We start from the raw sequence: 25,312 nt of genomic DNA, 5'->3' as shown, positions 1-25,312 counted from the left end.
CGCTTCACCAACTGCTGCAGGCCGATACAAAGTGGAATTGGTCCCCACAATGCGAAGAAGCATTCAAGACTTGCAAACAGCGTCTGCTAAAGAGCAAGTGGCTTGCCCACTATAACACAGAGATGAAGCTGAGACTCGCGTGTGATGCATCTCCATACGGAGTAGGAGCCGTCATCTCACATGTTCTACCGTCAGGTGAAGAACACCCTATTGCATTTGCATCAAGGACTCTGTCACCAAGTGAGAAAAATGATGCTCAAATTGAGAAGGAAGCCCTGAGCATAGTATTCGGAGTGAAGAAGTTTCACAAATACCTCTACGGAAGGAAGTTCCAACTGCTGACAGATCACAAGCCTCTGTTGGCCATCCTTGGACCAAAATCAGCTATACCAACCCTTGCTGCACTTCGAATGCAACGTTGGGCTCTGATATTGTTAGCCTACGACTACGAGATTGAGTACAGACGATCCAGTGATCATGCAAATGCCGATGCACTATCAAGACTACCGTGCAATAGTGACTCCGACAGTGAAGATGATAGAGCAGTCTTCCAGATCTCTCTCATTGATGAACTGCCCATATCTGCTTCTGACATAGCAGAGGAAACAAGGAAAGACCCAGTGCTTTCCAAAGTCTTGGACTTAACATTAGGCGGTTGGCCAACCTTCGTAAATGACGATAACCTTCGTCCATTCATCGACAAGAAAGACCAGTTGTCCACTGATCAAGGGTGTGTTCTGTGGGGATCAAGGGTGGTGGTACCTCACAAATTCCAGAGGAGACTGCTATCTGACCTGCATGAGGGACATCCAGGGATCACTCGAATGAAAGCACTCGCTCGCAGTTATCTGTGGTGGCCTGGACTGGATCAGGACATTCAACAGCATGTAGGCCACTGCTCACCTTGTGAAGCTGATCGCAACAAGCCTGCTGCTGCACCTCTTCATCCATGGTCCTGGGCTGCTACACCTTGGGAACGCATCCATGTGGATTACGCCGAAATTGACAAGCAACATTTCCTTGTTGATGTCCATTCCAAGTGGATGGAAGTGTTCCCTACTCAACTGACCACAGCTGAGAAGACCATCAATCTTCTCAGACACCTGTTTGCATCCTTTGGACTAGTCAAGGAGCTCGTATCGGACAATGGCCCTCCGTTCACGTCAAACGATTTTGAAATGTTTCTCAAGAACAATGGAGTAAGGGACATCCTGTCACCACCTTACCATCCGGCATCAAACGGAGCAGCGGAGAGTGCCGTGCAAACCTTTAAGAAGGCCTGGACTAGACTCGAGGTTCAGTCTGTGCCCACCCACCAAAGGATTCCGCGGTTCCTGTTTACTTACCGTAACACACCACACACAGTAACGGAACTGTTTCTGAAACGCCAACCACGTACCCGCCTGACATTGTTGAAACCAGACTTGTCAAGCACTGTGGCAAAGCACCAGCTACAGCAGAAGAAAGCTCATGACAGACACTCAAAGACTGTCAGAGAATTCAAAGAGGAAGAGAGGGTGATGGTACGTGATTTCAGACACCCCAAGCGCCTGTGGAACTCAGGTGTGATCTTGCAACGCAGAGGACCTTTGACTTACCAAGTCCAAATTGGTCATCGCCAGGTCAACGTCCATGTGGATCATCTGCTACGGTCCAACACCCCAGCAGAGACACGCCGAGAGAACAAGAACAACCCCCAGGACTATTCTCCTGACTGTGGACGTACGGGAGAGACAGAGCCTGACCTTCCACCCAAACCTGGCCCACCACAGGAAGCCCAGGAGGAGCGGAGATATCCTATTCGACAGCGAAGGGCACCTCAAAAGCTTGACCTGTGAGTTGAGCTGGTTAAGGAGGTAACGGACAGTAAAACAAACACTTTAATATGTCCTAGATAAAAGGAAAGAAAAAGGACATTACCTGGGTTAGTTATTAGGACACAAACTCCATCTTTGGGGCAGAATAATCCCCTGGATTTGTGCTGGGCTCTGAAAAGTCTGCTTCAACCCAGTAGTTGAAAAATGTTTAAGAATGCATTGTTCAGATATTGCATTAGTAGTTACCTAACATATTTACCTTGTTCTCTGGGAGTTAAACACTATGGGGGAGGAGTGTAGTATCTTGGATCTACATCTGTTTATATTAGTTACTGTGCTGTTACTAAGGAGTAATGCATTACGGCAGTGTTACGTTACTACACCTAATAGGAAATGCACATGCGCACTGGGGTGCCGCGAACTGTCGAGCACGAGGGGTTTTGACTAAACGAAAACTAACTGTACTCCCGTCTCCTGCCTGGTCATTTCTCCACAACACAAATATTATATCGTCCTGGTCCCTTTGCAGAAAAACAGCCCCAAAGCATGATGTTTCCACCCCCATGTTTCACAGTAGGTATGGTGTTCTTTGGATGCAACTCAGCATTCTTTGTCCTCCAAACACGACGAGTTGAGTTTTTACCAAAAAGTTCTATTTTGGTTTCATCTGACCATATGACATTCTTCCAATCTTCTTCTGGATCATCCAAATGCTCTCTAGCAAACTTCAGACGCGCCTGGACATGTACTGGCTTAGGGAAGGGGACACGTCTGGCACTGCAGGTTTTGAGTCTCTGGCGGCGTAGTGTGTTACTGATGGTAGGCTTTGTTACTATGGTCCCAGCTCTCTGCAGGTCATTCACTAGGTCCCTCTGTGGTTCTGGAATTTTTGCTCACCGTTCTTGTGATCATTTTGACACCACGGGGTGAGATCTTGCGTAGAGCCCCAGATCAAGGGATATTATCAGTGGTCTTGTATGTCTTCCATTTCCTAATAATTGCTCCCACAGTTGATTTCTTCAAACCAAGCTGCTTACCTATTGCAGATTCAGTCTTCCCAGCCTGGTGCAGGTCTACAATTTTGTTTCTGGTGTCCTTTGACAGCTCTTTGGTCTTGGCCATAGTGGAGTGTGACTGTTTGAGGTTGTGGACAGGTGTCTTTTATACTGATAACAAGTTCAAACAGGTGCCATTAATACAGGTAACGAGTGGAGGACAGAGGAGCCTCTTAAAGAAGAAGTTACAGGTCTGAGAGCCAGAAATCTTGCTTGTTTGTAGGTGACCAAATACTTATTTTCCACCATAATTTGCAAATAAATTCATTAAAAATCATACAATGTGATTTTCTGGATTTATTTTTCTCATTTTGTCTGTCATAGTTGAAGTGTACCTATGATAAGATACAGGCCTCATCTTTTTAAGTGGGAGAACTTGCACAATTGATGGCTGACTAAATACTTTTTGCCCCACTGTACCTTTACGCAAGCTGCTAAAGCGGTGTCTGGCTTGAACTATTGTTGTAGGAAATGTATGTAAGTTGAAGTGGAGAGGCCACAAGGTAGAGAAATAAGAACACAAGACCTCAGTAGTGCAGCAGGTTGGTGTTTTATTATCTACTGATCAACGGTATTTGACTTCTTTACCCCCAGACCCAGGTAATCAGAGGGAACGAAACGCATGCAATGAGTGACCAGCCTTCGGCTACTTCAGGAGGGAAGAGGCTTCTCAAACTGGGTGGTGAAACTCAAAGCTGCTGATAGAAATAAGAATAGGGAATCGTGTCCGCTCTATTCATTCTGATAGCCAATCATATCTGTACGTTTCGTAATGTTACATCCTCAGGAACAGAGCCCTGGTTTTTAGGTTCGATGGATGATACCTCAAGGTTACACATCTTTTAGTCTTTTCTTCATCTTTCATCAACCCCTTGTGGTTTTAGGTGATTAAACAACTTTATTCTCTCCATACGGTACACTTTCCTATCATTCATATACTTCACTTTCTCATCACAGGAAAGTTTGAATTGCATGTAAGCTCATCTGTTTTTGTGTGAAAGTTAACTTTCAGTAAAGCTTTTCAAAAATATTTAACTGACATTGATTAAATCAGGTTCTGTCTGCAATTTACAAAATAATGGGCTTTTCGTCATATTGTTTCAAGACAAGGTCTTGGAAAAGGATGAATGTTCTTCTACAGTAGTCTATATAGGTATTTATACATTTCAGATTCTCATGTCACATCCACAGGGTCTTGGGAAACGGGCATCAACACTATAGACTACTAATACTACAGCTACAAATATCTAATCTGAGCGATAGTCTACACATATAACAGGTTTACGAAGCGACAGATTCAACCGTAGATGGCGGCCAATCGGGTAGCTAGGTGGATGTGTCGGTGGGACTTGTCTTTAGATTGCTTCAACGTAATTGGCCGGCAGCATGCCAGTCTTGCCTGAGCGCTGCACAGTGCCGTACATCCAGCCCTCGTCGATGGACTGCACGTTTACGATAACATCACCATCCTTGAAGGAGACCTCGTCCATGTCGGCAGAGGAGTAGTCGTACATGGCACGCACAGTTTTCTGAACGGGACAAAAAATATTTTTTTGTAATGACGGCTGATATAGCTTACATTTTTGGAACATGGTAGTGAGTAGTGCACAGCAACCCAACCAAGAGGAAATTTGCCCAACACATGCTTCCCTGTTTCTCTGGCATCTCCCTTCTCAATGTGGAGGCAATACAATCTAATTCTGTTTCACAGTCAGTCACGTCAACGATGTCTGGTTTCCACGGTAATGATCTATGTCCTATGAGCCTAGTACAGTACTCACCCCGGTGGTGGACGGGTGGGAGGGGACAGAGGACACGGTGGTCTGCTGTGTGGCTACAGAGGAAGACCTCTGCTGCAGCTCCACGGTCTTGGTGTGTGTGTAACCTGCAGGAGCAGATAGGAAAGACATAAGTCAGCTGTCACAGTTAGAATGAGGGCTTAGGTATAGATACTTCTACCATAGCGGGCTGGGAACAGGGCACTGACTGTACCAAGTATTGACGAGGCTTGAATATAAAGGTCTGCCATCTACACAGTGTATTAGGAACACCTGCTCGTTCCATGACATAGACTAACTAGGTGAAAGCTATGATCCCTTATTGAGGTCACATGTTAAATACACTTCAATCAATGTAGATGAAGGGGAGGAGACAGGTTAAAGAAGGATTTTTAAGCATTGAGACAATTGAGACATGGATTGTGTGTGTGTGCCTTTCAGAGCGTGAATGGGCAAGACAAAATATTTGAGTGCCTTTGAACAGGGTATAGTAGTAGGTGCCAGGCGCACCAGTTTGTGTCAAGAACTGCAACACTGCTGGGTTTTTCACGCTCAACAATTCCCTGTATGTATCAAGAATGGTCCACCACCCAAAGGCATCTAGCGAACTTGACACAACTGCGGGAAGCATCGGAGTCAACATGGGCCAGCATCCCTGTGGAACGCTTTGGACACCTTGTAGAGTCAACATGGGCCAGCATCCCTGTGGAACGCTTTGGACACCTTGTAGAGTCAACATGGGCCAGCATCCCTGTGGAACACTTTGGACACCTTGTAGAGTCAACATGGGCCAGCATCCCTGTGGAACGCTTTGGACACCTTGTAGAGTCAACATGGGCCAGCATCCCTGTGGAACGCTTTGGACACCTTGTAGAGTCAACATGGGCCAGCATCCCTGTGGAACGCTTTGGACACCTTGTAGAGTCAACATGGGCCAGCATCCCTGTGGAACGCTTTGGACACCTTGTAGAGTCAACATGGGCCAGCATCCCTGTGGAACACTTTGGACACCTTGTAGAGTCAACATGGGCCAGCATCCTGTGGAACGCTTTGGACACCTTGTAGAGTCAACATGGGCCAGCATCCCTGTGGAACGCTTTGGACACCTTGTAGAGTCAACATGGGCCAGCATCCCTGTGGAACGCTTTGGACACCTTGTAGAGTCAACATGGGCCAGCATCCTGTGGAACGCTTTGGACACCTTGTAGAGTCAACATGGGCCAGCATCCCTGTGGAACGCTTTGGACACCTTGTAGAGTCCATGCTCTGAGGCTGTTATGAAGGCAAAAGACGGTGCAACTCAATATTAGGGAGGTGTTCCTCATGTTTTGTACACTCAGTGTCTATGGAATTGGTCTGTGGTTTGGTGGTGTGATATCTGAACTGGGTTGTGATGTGGGCCCACTACAGTAGACCTACCCATGGAGGAGGTAGCAAAGCCATTGCTGTACAGGGACACATGGTGGGCTGGGTCCTCAGACACCTCAGACTTCTCATCACCGACACCACTCATAGCGCTGGTAGAGCGGGAGTGCTCCTTGCTGCGACGCTGGGCTTGGACTGTCACACAGAGGGCAAAGGTCAGGGTTCAACAAAACCTAAAAATATTGGTTGCACTTTATATTGAATGACCATTATAAATGCTTATAAATGCTTTATAAATTATTATACATTATTATGAATAAAATCATAACACTTATAAATGCTTATAGATGTTTATATGACAAATCAAAGAGTTTCCTGTGAATTATGCTGTTCAGGTGTGAGGCTTCTCTCTCTTACCTGACATCATGTGCAGACTCCTGGACTGGATGTTGTCCTCAGCAGGGTCGTAGTCAAACACAGAGCCGGGGTTGGTGCGCCATACACGCAGATCTGAGGGTGAACAGACAGATTTTACAGAATGGCTGGTACAACATAGATCAAATGGATGTAGAATAATTGGTTGGTGTTTGTTTGTGGGTCTCGGCACAGCGTGTGTGTGCTGGCGTGCGTACCGGTGACTGTCTCCTGTTCGTGCTCCACCACGCGTCTCTTCTCCATCTCCACCACGCGTCTCTGGATGCCACGGTAGTTGATGTCGCTGAACTCCTGGGTGTTCTTCTTCACACGGTCCATCACGGGGTCAGAGGTGGTGGGAGTGAAGCTGCCCTTACTCTTCTCAAAGTCCTGGTGGTATCTCACCTGGTGGACAGAGAGCCGTGGGATGCTTTTATATCAGTCGGGAAAGAGTAATCAACTTGGTATGGCATTTGTTATTACATTTTAATAAAGGACTCAGTGGTAAGACAATAGTTCAACTTTAGTGGTATGGTTTTACATGGGTAGGAATTATGAACGTGAGCAATTTTGTCTGGCATGTGTTATTACAAGAAAAAGACTCTTTACAAGCCAAAAAGAGATATTATAACATCTACAAAAACCATTGACTCACTCCAGATATGTTGCGCTGGGTCTCCTTGACACGTCTCATCTCAGGTGTGTCCAGCACAAAGGCAGCCTTGCCCTGCACCTGCTTACGGAAGCTGTCAGAGTACAGCACCTGTGGGACAGCAGAGAGGACAGCAGAGGAACAACGTCAGCACCAGAGTTAACCCCCTTTATCTGCTGAACCTGTGTGTGACAGAATGTGGCACAACAACAACAACAACAGATAGGGTCACTCTGAGAAGGGCTTATTATTGGGACCTCAGACGATATTAGCAGGGAGATTCAAACCTTCAGAGTGGGGGTGGATTAAGAGGGCGTGTCCCAATTCATAATGGAGTTAGGAGGGGTGTGTTCCAATCCTTAATTGGGGTGTTGGGAGTGGGAGGAAGCCAGGGGAAAAGGAGGAGTTGACTAGTTTCAATAACAAGGCAGAGGGTTAGCCATGATATACAAATAGATGAGAGCAGAGGATGACTACTGTAGATCTGATTAATGAGGTTAACTAGAGCCAGAAGAAGAACAGGAGGGAGTTAGATGAGAGGGTTAACGTGGGTTCTAAAGGGTTCTAAAGGGGCACACAGGTCCTGGAGGACGGCTGGTGTACCGAGCTAATCTGTTCTTGGTTCCGTTTCGCTCTCTCCATCTCTGGAGTGAACACCTGGGGCGTTCCTTTGGCAGAACTGTCCTTATACAACACCTACAGGGCAGAAGCACAGCCCCAGGGGACAGTCAGACACACTGCAACAACACAATCCAACACACACCAACACACACTAAAACATCCCAGCCTCCACAGCATGGCAAGGATGTTAGTTGCCACACTAAAACAGGAGATAAATAGCACACCTCTTAAAGGAAGAACGCTGCTGGGGAGATACACATTTTAAAAAGGTTAAGCAAAAACACTCAAAATGTGAGGAAGTAATTTTGAAGAGGGTGTTTTAGCTGAGGTTAGAATGAAGGGAGAGTCAAAGATGATTTACTGAGGGCAGAAGGTGGAAGGATAGATTGAAAGGAATGAGGAAGGATGGAGACGGATGATGTGTTGCATTAGAATCAGGGTTGATTGTTGATGACAAGGGCTGAACCGATAGAGAAGACAGTTTAAGGCGGTAAGGGAGGATCACGCACAAATCTGGACTAAACAGTGAAAAACACAGAAACACGTGTTGGTATTGGTTTCCTCTAGTACCGAGCTGATGTTCTTCTGCATCTCACGAACCCTCTTCACCTCCGGTAGGTCTGAGATGGCTGTGCACCGACACAACGAGTCCTTGTACTTTATCTACCCATCAGATCAGCATTATGGTCCCATGCAGAAGAGAGATGATGTCACAATGGACAAACACACACAGAGAGAGCAACCGTGAACCAGAGACAGCAGAGAACAGATTACAGGAAGTACTGTAGCTACAAATGACATTGAACTGTTAATAGCACAAGGGACAAGAGCGTATGCAGAAGAATAAAGCTAGATTGAACACATGGGACACAGCAGCAACTTCAGCAAAATCATTTTGGATCGTACACCTCTTCTGAAATAATATAGACTATTTAGATATATGCATGTACTCACAGGGAGGGGTTCCTCCATCATCATATTGTTTAATCATATTGTGGCTTCATGTTACCAGAGAACTTGACATGTTTTAACATTCTATTTTTAAATAATTGTCTACTTACAGTACGCTTCATTTTTAGATTAGGACATTTTTTGAACAGATATAGGTATTGGGCTGGGGTAAGACTAAAAAGGCTTGGACAGGGGAATTAAAGTGGGCTTGGAGTTGTACATGGGCTTGCGTAACAGGAGCAGGACAGACAGGAGTATATAAATGAATCAATAAATGAATGAATCAATTGATTGATATACTCCTGATCATCAAGCCCCTGTAGAACTATATGGATGGTAGATGGGGGGTAAAGAATCACAGTATAAAAACCTGTACCATGCTAATGTGTTGCTGGTTGCGTTTAACTCTGTCCATCTCTGGGGGGTCTGATATAGCTGCTCCTCTTTGTACTGAATCTTTAAACAGTGACACAGAGACAACCAGTCAAAAACACGGCCCACTTAAATCAAAACTAAGGAGATGGTAAACGGATAAGGGCTGCCATAAAATACATGCAAAGGTTTGGGTTATAGTTAGACTACCGTTTCAAAAATCTCACAGCACTTCAGTAAAGAAAACTAAAGAAATAGAATTAAAAGACAAAAACACTTTATGATGAAGATTAATAGAAACAAAAAAATGGAGAAGAAAAATCACAAGGCAATTTGTTTGTCTGGTAGGAAACCAACCAATAGAAAACAAGAAAACAAACATGGGATGAATCTATTTAGGGCTTTAGTTTGGAGGAGAATGGAAATGAAGTTATTTTTGTACCGCTAAGTTATTTTGAAGCGCTAGACTTCATCTTGGCACACAGAAGTCAAAGGTCAGGAGAATAACCACTGATGCTTTAGGGGGCATTATTGGAGGTCAGTTAGGGGTCATACGACAGAGAGGGTGAGAGTTTTTTTTTTAGGTTTGTTGGTTGGGAAATTATGGGGGGGGCCTCCTTTATGGGAGGGACTAGATAGAAACTCGAGTACCGAGCTGATGTTCTTCTGCATCTCACGAACGTTCTTCACACCCGGTAGGTCTGAGATGGCTGTGCCCCGACACAACGAGTCCTTGACCTACTCTGGGGGTTCCATGGGAAACACAGAGACAGAGACAAAGCAAGACAGATAACAGATATAAAGCACACGTACTGTACACTACACGTATACTACAAGTACACTACACGTATACTACAAGTACGCTACACGTATACTACAAGTACACTACACGTATACTACAAGTACACTACACGTATACTACAAGTACGCTACACGTATACTACAAGTACGCTACATGTATACTACAAGTACACTACACGTATACTACAAGTACACAACACGTATACTACAAGTACACTACACGTATACTACAAGTACACTACACGTATACTACAAGTACACTACACATATACTACAAGTACGCCACACGCATACAGCAGCAGCAGCAGCAAGGACGATGGCCTCACTGAAGACAGTGAGAATGCAGCCGGCATAAAGCAGGTAGATAACACAGTTGTGACATTTACATTGCATGTCAACAGCAGTTAAGTGCTTTTGCTTTTACAGAATATACTGCAAATTATATAACACTATGAACTGACTAGGGAACCTCTGAGCAAATGAAAGGTAGATATTTGGTTTAGTTTATTACAGATCTTAGATGTAATGTTAATTCATTATTTTAATGTTCTGATGAGTCTGGTGGCACAACTCTGAGATTAGCACAAACTCTGCAAAATGGGGTTGAAAATGTGGAAAGAAAAAATGGTTGCAATTATGTAGAGATTAAAACATCATATGTTTTTTTTTTTTTTTAATTTGAGATCTGGGGGGGGGTTCAAAGGGTAGACTGAGTGAAGAAAGGCAGGGTCACTCTATAGTGTACCGTGCTAATGTTTGTCTGATTGCATTTAACTCTGTCCATCTCTCTGGGGTGTCTGACAGAGCTGTTCCTCCTCCCAAGTCCTCTTTGTTCCGAATCTTTAAACGGTAAGAGGAGGAAAACAGTAGTGAGTCTTTATTCTATCAGTTGAGAGGTTGGTTGAGTGATTTGTGCATGGGAAAAAGACAGGGAAAAGACAGATAGGCCTACAACAGACCAAAAACAGAAAGAAGACGTTTCTAGATGACACATGACATTACGAGTAATAAAGCATGAAACCTGTTGGCTCAAAGTGTTACCATATGCCGTATTTCATAACGACATTGCTCAAACCAGAGATCTAAAATCTAAAAATGTTATTAACCTAATACAGAAACACAAGTTTGGCTATGATTAATCTCTCATTATCAGCTCAAGAGGATATTAAGGGTAATAAGAAAGGGGAGGAAAAGAAAGAGGTGAAAATGTGCTGTATGAAAAGGTGAAATATATGTATATTTTAAATACTCATGGAGCAGTAGGTATCCCCAACTGAAAATCCTTCTATTCTCTTTAACACAAAGCATTTTAGGGCGTTCCTTTACTGATGACACTTAGCCTTTTACGTTTTTAAGGTGGTCTGTCTGGTACTGAAGCTACAGGGAAAAGAGCACAAGTGCAGTTAACATGTCTCCCAATAACAAAAACATCAAGAAAAGAAAAGAGAGATTGGAGTCATTAAAACTCGTTTGTCAACCACTCCACACATTTCTTGTGAACAAACTATAGTTTTGGCAAGTCGGTTAGGACATCTACTTTGTGCATGACACAAGTAGCTTTTCCAACAATTGTTAGACGGATTATTTCACTTATAATTCACTGTATCACAATTCCAGTGGGTCAGAAGTTCACACTAAATTGACTGTGCCTTTCAACAGCTTGGAAAATTCCAGAAAAGGATGTAATGGCTTTAGAAGCTTCTGATCGGCTAATTGACATCATTTGAGTCAATTGGAGATGTACCTGTGGATGTATTTCAAGGCCTACCTTCAAACTCAGTGCCTCTTTGCTTGAGATCATGGGAAAATCGAAATAAATCAGCCAAGACTTCAGAAAAAAAATTGTAGACCTCCACAAGTCTGGTACATCCTTGGGAGCAATTTTCAAATCCCTGAAGGTACCACATTCATCTGTACAAACAATAGTATAAACACCATGGGGGTTTATACGCAAGTATGAACACCATGGGACCACGCAGCTGTCATACCGCTCAGGAAGGAGACACGTTCTGTCTCCTTGAGATGAACGTACTTTGGTGCGAAAAGAGCAAATCAATCCCAGAACAACAGCAAAAGACCTTGTGAAGATGCTGGAGGGACAAAGATCGTACTTTTTGGAGAAATGTCCTTTGGTCTGATGAAACCGAAATAGAACTGTTTGGCCATAATGACCATCGTTATGTTTGGAGGAAAAAGGGGGATGCTTGCAAGCCGAAGAACACCATCCCAACCGTGAAGCACGGGGGTGGCAACATCATGTTGTGGGGGTGCTTTGCTGCAGGAGGGACTGGTCCACTTCACAAAATAGATGGCATCGTGAGGGAGGAAAATTATGTGGATATATTGAAGCAACATCTCAATACATCAGTCAGGAAGTTAAAGCTTGGCTGCAAATGGGTCTTCCAAATGGACAATGACCCCAAGCATACTTCCAAAGTTGTAGCAAAATGGCTTAAGGACAACAAAGTCAAGGTATTGGAGTGGCCATCGCAAAGCTCTGACCTCAATGCTATGGAAAATTTGTAGGCAGAACTGAAAAAGCGTGTGCGAGTAAGGAGGCCTACAAACCTGACTCAGTTACACCAGCTCTATCAGGTGGAATGGGCCAAAATTCACCCAATTAATTGTGGGAAGCTTGTGGAAGGCTACCTGAAACATTTGACACAAATTAAACTATTTACAGGCAATGCTACCAAATACTAATTGACTGTATATAAACTTCTGACCCAATGTGATGAGAAATAAAAGCTGAGATAATCACTCTCAACTATTATTTTCACATTTCAGATTCTTAAAACAAAGTGGTGATCCTAATTGACCTAAGACAGGGAATTTTTACTAGGATTAAATGTCAGGAATTGTGAAAAACTGAGTCTAAATGTATTCGCTAAGGTGTGTGTAAACCTCCGACTTCAACTGTATCTAATAAGGCATTCTGTTATTACATATACTGAACAGAAATATAAATGCAACACGCAACAGGAAATCGGTCAATTAAAATGAATTCATTAGGCCCTAATCTAAGGATTTCACATGATTGGGAATACATATATGCATCTGTTGGTCACAGATACCTTTAAAAGAATGGGCCTCACAATAGGCCTCAGGATCTCATCACGGTATCGCTGTGCATTCAAATTGAAATCAATAAAATGCAATTGTGTTCGTTGTCCGTAGCTTATGCCTGCCCGGAACATAACCCCACCGCCACCATAGGGCACTCTGTTCTCAATGTTGACATCAGCAAACTGCTTGCCCACACAATTTTGGAACAAAATACACTCTCTCTGATGTATCACGAGGCACTCCTTCGCAAAAAGTTCTCTCTGTCAAGTAATCCAGCCCTTATACTGGCATCTTTCAGGACCTGAACGCTGTAGCACCGATTCAAGACGCGATTCTCCAATTCAGCAGATTTGACACTGTAGTCTGTTTCCTGATCGCAAATTCTGCAGACTCTTTGGAATTGGCCATATGGAATATTCTCTTTTAGCCTTTTGGGGTGAAAGCTGTCTGCCCTCAGAATGGTATTCCCATCTGTAGGCTTCCTAAAGATTGATGTGTTCAAACAACCTTTCTCATTTTTACTAATGTCGAGGTCCAAAAAGTGAATGTTATCCTTGCTGTACTCCGTAGTTAGTTTGATGTTGTGTAACCACTCCCTCTTCCAATTAGGGCTGATTGGAAAAGCTGTTCAAAAGAGGACCTTGTATTCCTTTTTTTGTACTCCCTGACGAAGGCCATGCAGCCGAAACGCATCGTTTTTAAAAATGTCTTTGTTTCTATTGAACATGCCATACTAATAAAGGCATTTGTATTAATTATATGAAGAGTGCCTTGGTCCTCCTTTCTTTTTGACTTTACATGTTGCATTTATATATTTATTCAGTGTAAACTAAATTATGACATTAGCTACTCTACTTTCCAACGACAATAAAAAGTCTTGAGCCTGGCTTTTCTGAATCGGTAATTAGATAATAAACATAATGTCCATCTGCTGCTGGTTTCTTTTAGTTCAGACAGCAAAACACAACAGATGTCCATAAAGAAACAATGAACATATACATGTATATAAAGTATTGAAGGTGATACTTTGAAGTCAAGACACTGAAGATGCACAGAGAGACACCTTGCTGCCACTGACTGACATGGAGGCATGGTGAACCTGAGACCTGGAATCCAGGCCTTGGTTCCAAAGGGAGGGTTCTAAAACGGAAGGTTCTAAAATGGAACGGAGGGTTTTAAAAGGCTTCTACTTACAGTGCTGAAGTTCTTCTGATTCTCACGGACTCTCATCATCTCAGGCGTGTCCAGGACGGGCACATAGTGAGACATGCACTTCTCAGCCTCCTCCCTGTACTTTTTCTGTTGGGACACAGTACAGAGAGGGAGAGAGAGAGAGAGAGAGAGAGAGAGAGAGAGAGAGAGAGAGAGAGAGAGAAAGAGAGAGTTAGAGAGAGAGTAAGAGAGAGAGAGAGAGAGAGAGAGTTAGAGAGAGAGAGAGAGAGAGAGAGAGAGTTAGAGAGAGAGTTAGAGAGAGAGAGTTAGAGAGAGAGAGAGAGAGAGAGAGAGAGAGAGTTAGAGAGAGAGAGAGAGAGAGAGAGAGAGAGAGAGAGTTAGAGAGAGAGAGAGAGAGAGAGAGAGTTAGAGAGAGAGAGAGAGAGAGTTAGAGAGAGAGAGAGAGAGAGAGTTAGAGAGAGAGAGAGAGAGAGAGAGAAAGAGAGAGTTAGAGAGAGAGTAAGAGAGAGAGAGAGAGAGAGAGAGAGAGAGAGTTAGAGAGAGAGAGAGAGTTAGAGAGAGAGAGTTAGAGAGAGAGTTAGAGAGAGAGAGTTAGAGAGAGAGTTAGAGAGAGAGAGTTAGAGAGAGAGAGAGAGAGAGAGAGAGAGAGAGAGAGAGAGAGAGAGAGAGAGAGAGAGAGAGAGAGAGAGAGAGAGAGAGAGAGAGAGAGAGAGAGAGAGAGAGAGAGAGAGAGAGAGAGAGAGAGAGAGAGAGAGACATCACATAAGAGCTTGGTCATTCAACTCTAATGGCAATGTATTTAAAGCATATTAATCTATATCAATCAAATTGATGCAAAATGTATCTACATAGTTTAGGAAGCGTTTACGTACACAGTTACTAGACATCCATAGTAGTTTGGAGCGTTCCTCTTACCTGGCTGACCATGTTCCTGATGTTCTGTGCGTGGAGGATGTCAGGGGTGTCGATAACACTAGTGTAGCTAGCCCTATCCGCCTCGGCAGTCTGCTTGTACTTTTGCTGAGGAGGGACACAAACTGCAGCTCAGAAACACACTCTTTGTTAAATAACATCTACATGCACTGATGGAGAGTGGTTGTTCAGTATTCTTGGTACAGTACACAATTACAGTATTGAAGGCAATGAACATAGTGGTTATGATTATAGTGTGCATTCATTACATGTAAAATAGCTATACAGCAACTCAGGTATAACGAAGACCGTTGGACAATATGAAATAGCTTCTAGGTTACAAGTAAATGCTACTCTGGTAGTTATCACCTAAAACAAATATGGCTATAATGTATTATGCTTTATGAAATTACTGGACTTAACGCACATATTACAAAACAAGGGTGTCTTGGCCCAAAAACCCTGTCCCACTGACCTGGCTGAGGATGTCTGTAGCATTCCTAGCCCTCATGAAGTCTGGCGTGTCTGTAGCTAATGCCAACATTCCCTTGCCCTTGATCTCTGTCTCCAATGCCTTCTTGTACTCTTTCTGCAAACAGCCACATTACACACAGTCAAGTCAAACACAATACTATTTATAGTGAGTATTCAAAATAACTACTGTTATGTCACATTGGTTTAGGGGCTGCAGAACCAGAAACGTCACAGGTTAAAACATCTTCAGCTAAGGGGATGATTAAGGAGACTCCTAGGGAACCGTGAACAGAGAGTTTAGCATCACAAACCAACAGGAACAGATAATGGGATTAAGTTACAAGTGAGGGAGAGTGATGTGAGACAGGAAGGGTCCACTCAGAGCTGAAAGACAGAAGAAGGTGTGAATCACAGTGAAAGTTGTTTCAGACATCATATTATCTGGTTTACCTGGGGAACTACTAACTACTAACTACAGATCTGTTTGCCCTGTCTTGCCAACTCCTGTAGTCACTGTCAACATTGGAGTTAGCAAGACAGCTCAAACAGATCTGAGACCAGGCTGGGGGAACGACACTATTAGCTCCACAACTGCGTTGGAAACACATTAGTAATGTCATTAGCCAGAGCCAAGAAGAAAACCAATCAGCTGCCTGGTTAGTTAGGTGATGAAGCAGGAAGAGGAGGAGGAGAAGAAGCAGAGGAAGAGGGGGATGAGCGAGGGATTAGAGAAGAAGCCTGTTCCATCTGTAGCAGTCCTACCTGACTCAGGATAGCAGTGGCGTTCCTTGCTCTCAAAAGCTCAGGAGTTTCCTCAAAAACAGTTATCCCTTTACCCTTCACCCCCTCCTCTAGATCCCTCCTGTACTCTCTCTACGGAGCGGAAGGAAGAACAGAGAGGCTGCAGAGAGACAGGCAGGGTAACACAGGCAGGGCACACAGACAGGACACGGTACGGTAAAGGCTCAGGTGGCAGTACCGCTCACTCATAGATTCTCAAAGCCACCAAGTCTCGCCTTCAGATTATGACAGACCAGTTCTGGTTTTGGTTGACATGTATAGACAAATATTGAGTTGCCAAATCGGACATTATTCTTATTTTTTTAAATAAGTATTATGACCAATAGACATGTTAAATTAGACATTGGAAAGACATTGGTGAGTTTGGTAAGCAGCCTAATTTTTTTTAAAACAATCCCATTTTATTAGACAATAGGACAATAAATACCCACAGAATCTTTGGTACAAGACAGTTTGTTCATGAGGCTCTTTGTCAAAAGCACTCATGCCTACATTTCATCAGGGCATAATGCACAACAAACACAGGAAACAGGGTTCATTTACAAAGCCAAACCAGACAGAAAAACCAGATGGACAAAGCAGACAGATGCAGACAGTTGTTTTGCACCAAACCTCCTGTAGTGTCCTACTAGTTGGAGGGAATGGTTGTTTTGCACCAAACCTCCTGTAGTGTCCTACTAGATGGAGGGAATGGTTGTTTTGCACCAAACCTCCTGTAGTGTCCTACTAGATGGAGGGAATGGTTGTTTTGCACCAAACCTCCTGTAGTGTCCTACTAGATGGAGGGAATGGTTGTTTTGCACCAAACCTCCTGTAGTGTCCTACTAGATGGAGGGAATGGTTGTTTTGCACCAAACCTCCTGTAGTGTCCTACTAGATGGAGGGAATGGTTGTTTTGCACCAAACCTCCTGTAGTGCCCTACTAGATGGAGGGAATGGTTGTTTTGCACCAAACCTCCTGTAGTGTCCTACTAGATGGAGGGAATGGTTGTTTTGCACCAAACCTCCTGTAGTGTCCTACTAGATGGAGGGAATGGTTGTTTTGAACCAAACCTCCTGTAGTGTCCTACTAGATGGAGGGAATGGTTGTTTTGCACCAAACCTCCTGGAGTGTACTACTAGATGGAGGGAATGGTTGTTTTGAACCAAACCTCCTGTAGTGTCCTACTAGATGGTGGGAATGGTTGTTTTGCACCAAACCTCCTGTAGTGTCCTACTAGATGGAGGGAATGTTTGTTTTGCACCAAACCTCCTGTAGTGTCCTACTAGATGGAGGGAATGGTTGTTTTGCACGAAACCTCCTGTAGTGTCCTACTAGTTGGAGGGAATGGTTGTTTTGCACCAAACCTCCTGTAGTGCCCTACTAGATGGAGGGAATGGTTGTTTTGCACCAAACCTCCTGTAGTGTCCTACTAGATGGAGGGAATGGTTGTTTTGCACCAAACCTCCTGTAGTGTCCTACTAGATGGAGGGAATGGTTGTTTTGCACCAAACCTCCTGTAGTGTCCTACTAGATGGAGGGAATGGTTGTTTTGCACCAAACCTCCTGTAGTGTCCTACTAGATGGAGGGAATGGTTGTTTTGAACCAAACCTCCTGTAGTGTCCTACTAGATGGAGGGAATGGTTGTTTTGAACCAAACCTCCTGTAGTGTCCTACTAGATGGAGGGAATGGTTGTTTTGCACCAAACCTCCTGTAGTGTCCTACTAGATGGAGGGAATGGTTGTTTTGCACCAAACCTCCTGTAGTGTCCTACTAGATGGAGGGAATGGTTGTTTTGAACCAAACCTCCTGTAGTGTCCTACTAGATGGAGGGAATGGTTGTTTTGAACCAAACCTCCTGTAGTGTCCTACTAGATGGAGGGAATGGTTGTTTTGCACCAAACCTCCTGTAGTGTCCTATTAGATGGAGGGAATGGTTGTTTTGAACCAAACCTCCTGTAGTGTCCTACTAGATGGAGGGAATGGTTGTTTTGAACCAAACCTCCTGTAGTGTCCTACTAGATGGTGGGAATGGTTGTTTTGCACCAAACCTCCTGTAGTGTCCTACTAGATGGTGGGAATGGTTGTTTTGCACCAAACCTCCTGTAGTGTCCTACTAGATGGAGGGAACTAAACAAGTCAGGATGTCAACATAGATGACAGCGCAGACATGACAATAAAACAAATTCTACAACGAAAGCATTCATGCAGCATTACTATGGTACTATGAACATGGAAAAGGGTGTATTTATTATGTGTAATAGTCATAGAGTGTATTATCTTCAGGTGGCGAACCATGCAAGCTGACCACATCTAACCTGGGTGTGACAGAACAATTAAGAAAAAGTCACAAGTGGGATTAAAAGAAGGAGGGCTGTGGTGGTTGTGAGGGACTTAGTACGATTACCAGGGGTGGGTGAAGAGGAGGAGGAGAATGAGGAGGAGAGTGAAGAACTGGACGAGGAGGAGGAGAAGGAGGAGGGGAATTAGGAACTGGAGGAGGAGGAGGAGAAGAATGAGGAGGAGAGTGAAGAACTGGACGAGGAGGAGGAGAAGGAGGAGGGGAATTAGGAACTGGAGGAGGAGGAGGAGAAGAATGAGGAGGAGAGTGAAGAACTGGACGAGGAGGAGGAGAAGGAGGAGGGGAATTAGGGACTGGAGGAGGAGAAGAATGAGGAGGAGAGTGAAGAACTGGACGAGGAGGAGGAGAAGGAGGAGGGGAATTAGGAACTGGAGGAGGAGGAGGAGAAGAATGTGGAGTTGAAAGAGGTGGTAAATGCCCGTTCGTTACCTCGTTGGCTATTTTGGCGGCATGTCTGACATGTAACATGGCAAGGGTGACCTCCAAGCCTGAGAGGTTCTTTCCCTTTATGGACTCGTCATATTCCTTATGATAGTCTTTCTATTAGCCACAAAGATAAGACAAGTGACAGACACAGCTGAGATACAACATATAACATCCAAGCGTAGTAAGTCCACAGTCACAATGCAACCTTCACCTCAATACTCTTACTAAGAACAAATCAGGAGTGTATTACTTTACGCATGACCACACCTCTGGTGTGGGTAGTGTTTTTGTACACACAATATAAGATTTGAAACCTTTTTGTGTTTGTGCATGTATAATAGTGCTCTTTTGTGTCTTCTTCAGCCGTCAATATGTTCCCTACATTACATCAACGCAGTATGGTAAGTCTTATGTTCTGCGTCAGTCTGTCTGTGCACTAGCAGGGAAACATGACTACCAGACAGACATCTAGTACCGTTCCTTAACCCTGGATCATCACAGGAACATTTGGATTTCTGAACTTACAGTACATCATGTGTCAGTGCCATAGAAATCTGTTATGGGCGCTAGTGCCAGTGCTTACCTTTCACATCAAATTACACATAGGGAGAGTACAGTTCACAGACATTGTAGTAACACTTATGGAGAACACACAACAGTCTGCAGAATCTCCAAATACCACCCCAGAAATACAGTACAGATACATTGTCAGGCAAAAACAGAGTGTTCCGTGTTCTCTTCTGAGCATCAGCGAAAATCCCAACTGCAAAGTAAAATGGTTGTTTGAACCAACAGTTAGATATTGGGTTGAAACGATATAATGTGTATTTACCGCGCTCTGCATGTGCTGGGCTTCCTTAGCCGTCACATAGGTGGGGGTCTCGAAGTCCAGCATGGCCTTTCCTTTAGCCTTCTCATACTTCTCCTTGTACTTCACCTGTCAGACAAAGAGGAGTCAGACAAATATATTCACAATATCATAGTTTCTAAATGTATTTATTGAATAAATATGACTAAATAGGCCATTTATGGTTACCATTGAGGCCTAAACGATACCAACTGGGCTATAACACCATAACAGTGTAACAAGGTGTCTTCAGAACACACTGACAGGGTTTATGACACAGGTTTGTTTCAATATGGTGAATTCTGGTCCAGATATCATTTCCACTTAAACCAGGGGAAGTTCATTTTTCCCTTCTAATCCAGAGGGCAAAATTACTCCACACAGAATGGAAGAACGGGAACCAGTTTATAAGGATTGCGGTATAAACCTCTCAGGTTTAATGATGGTGTGACGAGTGGATTCATTAAAAAATGACTTACATAATAACACACAGCCCAACCAACACTTCCAGTAAAACTGTTTTTGCAAGTCAACAATACAAAACACTAATTATTTCTCAAAGTGTTCCACTATTTAATGACTTCACAGGTAGGAGAAGAAACTAAATTCAGAATTTAGATTCGCAGGTCACATGATGAATTGTAATATTGGAGAGATGATTTTCAAACAGGAAGTTGACATCTCAAACACAGGAAGTTAAAACCGGGTGATGCCAATAGGACTGGTTCATAGGTCGTCCCATACATTGGCCCACTTACGTGACTCTGTAGTTCTGAAGCCTCCTTGTGATGAAGCTGTTCTGGTGAGTCAGCGATCATGAGGTAGTGACCCTTAATGTCCTCATGTTTCTTCTTGTACTGGTACTAAGAGGGAATCAGCGCCCAGTAAACAGCTCAGTACAAAGGTGTAGGGAAAAAGAGCCACTGTCGTTAGCTCACTCAATGCCACCCATTTAAATATAGATGTTTTTTAACAAGAATGTTTTATAAAAAGTTAACGAGCGGGAATAAAAAGGAATAAAAAATAATGAAATGAAAGAAAATGAAAAAAGAGAGAGTGAGGCAGAAAGTTTTGAGCGTCAGTGGTTATAGAAGACTAAGTTATGATATACTAAGTTAGATTTTTATGAAGAAAAGAGGAAGGAATCCATTCTGCACACGATAACATGCTAGACGGAGACGATGTGTGAAAAAGACTCATCTAGACCATAGATTAATGAAAAAAGACATGGAAAAGAAGGTTACAGCAGGTTCTAGTACTGGGAGAACAAGGGGTTATGTGAGGAAGTTTGTAGGTCAAAGGTGAGAAGGTTCAGGGTCACTACCAGATGATGTCCTTGAGGATTAACTCACTATTGATGTTTGTTTTACTACGGCTTAGATAAGCAAAGCAGGACAAAACTGGTTGAAATGACATCATTACAACTACATTACAACTATTTCTGGTTGTAACCTGGTTGAAATGACATCATTACAACTACATTACAACTATTTCTGGTTGTAACCTGGTTGAAATGACATCATTACAACTACATTACAACTATTTCTGGTTGTAACCTGGTTGAAATGACATCATTACAACTACATTACAACTATTTCTGGTTGTAACCTGGTTGAAATGACATCATTACAACTACATTACAACTATTTCTGGTTGTAACCTGGTTGAAATGACATCATTACAACTACATTACAACTATTTCTGGTTGTAACCTGGTTGAAATGACATCATTACAACTACATTACAACTATTTCTGGTTGTAACCTGGTTGAAATGACATCATTACAACTACATTACAACTATTTCTGGTTGTAACCTGGTTGAAATGACATCATTACAACTACATTACAACTATTTCTGGTTGTAAATTGGTTGAAATTACATCATTACAACTACATTACAACTATTTCTGGTTGTAACCTGGTTGAAATGACATCATTACAACTACATTACAACTATTTCTGGTTGTAACCTGGTTGAAATGACATCATTACAACTACATTACAACTATTTCTGGTTGTAAACTGGCTGAAATGACATCATTACAACTACATTACAACTATTTCTGGTTGTAACCTGGTTGAAATGACATCATTACAACTACATTACAACTATTTCTGGTTGTAAATTGGTTGAAATTACATCATTACAACTACATTACAACTATTTCTGGTTGTAAACTGGTTGAAATGACATCATTACAACTACATTACAACTATTTCTGGTTGTAAACTGGTTGAAATGACATCATTACAACTACATTACAACTATTTCTGGTTGTAACCTGGTTGAAATGACGTCATTACAACTACATTCCATCTATTTCTGGTTGTAAATTGGTTGAAATGACATCATTACAACCAGATGTGCCTGCTGGGAGAGAAATAGGGAGAGCCAGTGATTCCTAATGATATGGAATGACTTGGTTGGAGGGTTGCCGTGGCGAGGCGGTTGGTTTTTGAGAAGGCGGTTGTTACGCAACGCGGGATGATGGTGATGATGACACTACCGGGATTCAAGACGGTGGTACAAGGGCTTATGTGAGATTGTCTTACGTCACTGGACAGCTTGCTGGTGCTCAGGTTGTGCTGCATGGACAGAGACTCTGCCATGTCGGTTACAGGTTTGTGCAGCTTCTTCAGGTCACCCTTGTACTTCACCTGTGAGATGAGAAGACAGAAAAAGGAACATCATCGTATTATAGAGAGCTATTATATAGATAAATCATTATAATATAGTGTAATTATTATATAGATATATTATTATAGAGTTTTCTATAGTACATCTCATGAACTACTTGGTCCCGGTTGCTTGGTATATCTTTGATAAACACCTGTGAGTAAAGACCTCTTAGCCTGAATGAGTATTTATCATATTAAAAGAGTGGTACTTCTACTTGGGTGAGTGCAACACGTACCTCACTAGCCAGCTGGTGTGCATCCTTCTGAGTCTTGTAAACAACACTTTCCTTCATGTCATACTTTGGCCTGAGCCCCTTCTCCTTGTCATACTTGGCCTTGTACTGCACCTGGAGGGATATCGCACGGCAGTGTGTGTGTTAGTCTCAGTCTGATTGTGTCTGTGAGGAAGGTAAGCCAATCAAATCAGACGCAGAGAGAGTAGGATTAACGAGGAAAAAACAGTACACCAGTATACAGTATTCGGTCACATAATATAAAAAGGGCTCATGGTTAGTTCAATGATTTTTAGAGGGATCCAAATCCAGAGTTTCTGAATCTATGTAACTCCTTACTGTCCTCGGTTACTAGCCCTTGTTATACAGCATAACCGTTTGAAGTCAAAAACCATAGGTTGCCTTCTAGGACTAATTTGATATAATGCATCTGTGGGTATAACACATTAATAAATAAGCAACAAAAAAATACTTTCAATGAGCAAACTAACCCCAGAAGGCAATTAAGACATAACAGTCAGGGGAAACAAATGTACACACAGAACATTTACTTCATATATAGGCTGTTGGAACAGTATATATGGTAGTCAGAAATAGAAAATTAGGGAGAAAGTGATGCTGGGATCCCATTGCAGAGAGAGTCTGAGGTACTCCTAATCAGTAGAGGAACCAGCTGAAGAAAAGTCAGGGAGAGAGAGAGAGAAAGAGGGAGAGAGAGAAACACCAGGGAGAGATAGAGAGAGAAAGAGGGAGAGAGAAACACCAGGGAGAGATAGAGAAACACTGGGAGAGAGAGAGAAAGAAAGAGGGAGAGAGAAACACTGGGGAGAGAGAGAGAAAGAGGGAGAGAGAAACACCAGGGAGAGATAGAGAGAGAAACACCAGGGAGAGAGAGAGAGAAAGAGGGAGAGAGAAACACCAGGGAGAGATAGAGAAACACTGGGGAGAGAGAGAGAGAAAGAGGGAGAGAGAAACACCAGGGAGAGATAGAGAGAGAAACACCAGGGACACAGAGAGAGAAAGAGGGAGAGAGAAACACCAGGGAGAGATAGAGAGAGAAACACCAGGGAGAGAGAGAGAGAGAGAGAGAAAGAGGGAGAGAGAGAAACATCAGGGAGAGAAAGAGAAACACCAGGGAGAGAGAGAAACACCAGGGAGAGAAAGTGGGAGAGATAGAGAGAGAAACACCAGGGAGAGAGAGAAACACCAGGGAGAGATAGTGGGAGAGATAGAGAGAGAAACACCAGGGAGAGATAGAGAGACAAAGAGGGAGAGAGAGAAACACAAGGGAGAGATAGTGGGAGAGATAGAGAGAGAAACACCAGGGAGAGATAGAGAGAGAAACACCAGGGAGAGAGAGAAACACCAGGGAGAGATAGTGGGAGAGATCGAGAGAGAAACACCAGGGAGAGATAGAGACAAAGAGGGAGAGAGAGAAACACAAGGGAGAGATAGAGAGAGAAAGAGGGAAAGAGAGAAACACCAGGGAGAGATAGAGAGAGAACCACCAGGGAGAGATAGAGAGAGAAAGAGGGAAAGAGAGAAACACCAGGGAGAGATAGAGAGAGAACCACCAGGGAGAGATAGAGAGAGAAAGAGGGAAAGAGAGAAACACCAGGGAGAGATAGAGAGAGAAACACCAGGGAGAGATAGAGAGAGAAAGAGGGAAAGAGAGAAACACCAGGGAGAGATAGAGAGAGAAACACCAGGGAGAGAGAGAGAGAGAGAGAGAGAGAGAGAGAGAGAGAGAGAGAGAGAGAGGGAGAGAGAGAGAGAGAGAGAGAGAGAGAGAAACATCAGGGAGAGATAGAGAAACACCAGGGAGAGAGAGAAACACCAGGGAGAGATAGTGGGAGAGATAGAGAGAGAAACACCAGGGAGAGAGAGAAACACCAGGGAGAGATAGTGGGAGAGATAGAGAGAGAAACACCAGGGAGAGATAGAGAGACAAAGAGGGAGAGAGAGAAACACAAGGGAGAGATAGTGGGAGAGATAGAGAAACACCAGGGAGAGATAGAGAGAGAAACACCAGGGAGAGAGAGAAACACCAGGGAGAGATAGTGGGAGAGATAGAGAGAGAAACACCAGGGAGAGATAGAGAGAGAAAGAGGTAAAGAGAGAAACACCAGGGAGAGATAGAGAGAGAAAGAGGGAAAGAGAGAAACACCAGGGAGAGATAGAGAGACAAACACAAGGGAGAGATAGAGAGAAAGAGGGAAAGAGAGAAACACCAGGGAGAGATCGAGAAACACCAGGGAGAGATAGAGAAACAAAGAGGGAGAGAGAGAAACACCGGGGAGAGAGATAGAGAGAGTAAGAGGGAGAGAGAGGAATGAGGAGTGTGTAAATCCAATAGAAATGAGCAAAACAATCTTCTATTTATAATATGCTCCAAATGAAAAGGCAGTGACAGAACTTCTGGCAAACTAATAAAATGGTTCTCATAGGGGTCAACTCTGTCTGTTGTGAATAAGATGCCTTAGATAAGCTTTGCTACTGGATGTACACAGTCCTCATAGCACAGAGATA

At 43.4% G+C, this 25,312-nt stretch overlaps 1 protein-coding gene across 20 annotated transcripts in view; it reads right to left on the bottom strand.

Annotated features, from left to right (window-relative positions):
* Window positions 1-3,403: 3,403 nt before the first annotated feature.
* The window catches only part of LOC109870743 (nebulin), a 98,072-nt gene continuing 76,163 nt past the window's right edge, over window positions 3,404-25,312 (bottom strand). For 5 of the 20 annotated variants that reach the window (XM_031806097.1, XM_031806100.1, XM_031806114.1 and 2 more), the window contains 17 exons: window positions 22,787-22,897; window positions 22,425-22,529; window positions 20,628-20,732; window positions 19,855-19,959; window positions 19,026-19,136; window positions 16,214-16,324; window positions 15,453-15,566; window positions 14,981-15,085; window positions 14,087-14,191; window positions 8,273-8,365; window positions 7,685-7,777; window positions 7,085-7,192; window positions 6,648-6,834; window positions 6,433-6,525; window positions 6,070-6,210; window positions 4,654-4,757; window positions 3,404-4,401 (listed from right to left, as the gene is read on the bottom strand). In XM_031806097.1, coding sequence (XP_031661957.1) covers window positions 4,228-4,401; window positions 4,654-4,757; window positions 6,070-6,210; window positions 6,433-6,525; window positions 6,648-6,834; window positions 7,085-7,192; window positions 7,685-7,777; window positions 8,273-8,365; window positions 14,087-14,191; window positions 14,981-15,085; window positions 15,453-15,566; window positions 16,214-16,324; window positions 19,026-19,136; window positions 19,855-19,959; window positions 20,628-20,732; window positions 22,425-22,529; window positions 22,787-22,897 — 1,965 coding nt within the window. In that variant the 3' untranslated portion in view covers window positions 3,404-4,227. Of the gene's footprint in view, window positions 4,402-4,653; window positions 4,758-6,069; window positions 6,211-6,432; window positions 6,526-6,647; window positions 6,835-7,084; window positions 7,193-7,684; window positions 7,778-8,272; window positions 8,366-8,391; window positions 9,110-9,676; window positions 9,769-14,086; window positions 14,192-14,980; window positions 15,086-15,452; window positions 15,567-16,213; window positions 16,353-19,025; window positions 19,137-19,854; window positions 19,960-20,627; window positions 20,733-22,424; window positions 22,530-22,786; window positions 22,898-25,312 lie in introns of those variants that run through there. The other 15 variants (XM_031806105.1, XM_031806109.1, XM_031806106.1 and 12 more) reach the window with 12 other exon arrangements.

The sequence above is a fragment of the Oncorhynchus kisutch genome, linkage group LG26 (genome assembly GCF_002021735.2).
Source record: "Oncorhynchus kisutch isolate 150728-3 linkage group LG26, Okis_V2, whole genome shotgun sequence".
Taxonomy (NCBI): Eukaryota; Metazoa; Chordata; class Actinopteri; order Salmoniformes; family Salmonidae; genus Oncorhynchus; species Oncorhynchus kisutch.
This window is presented reverse-complemented; position numbering and strand designations above follow the sequence as displayed.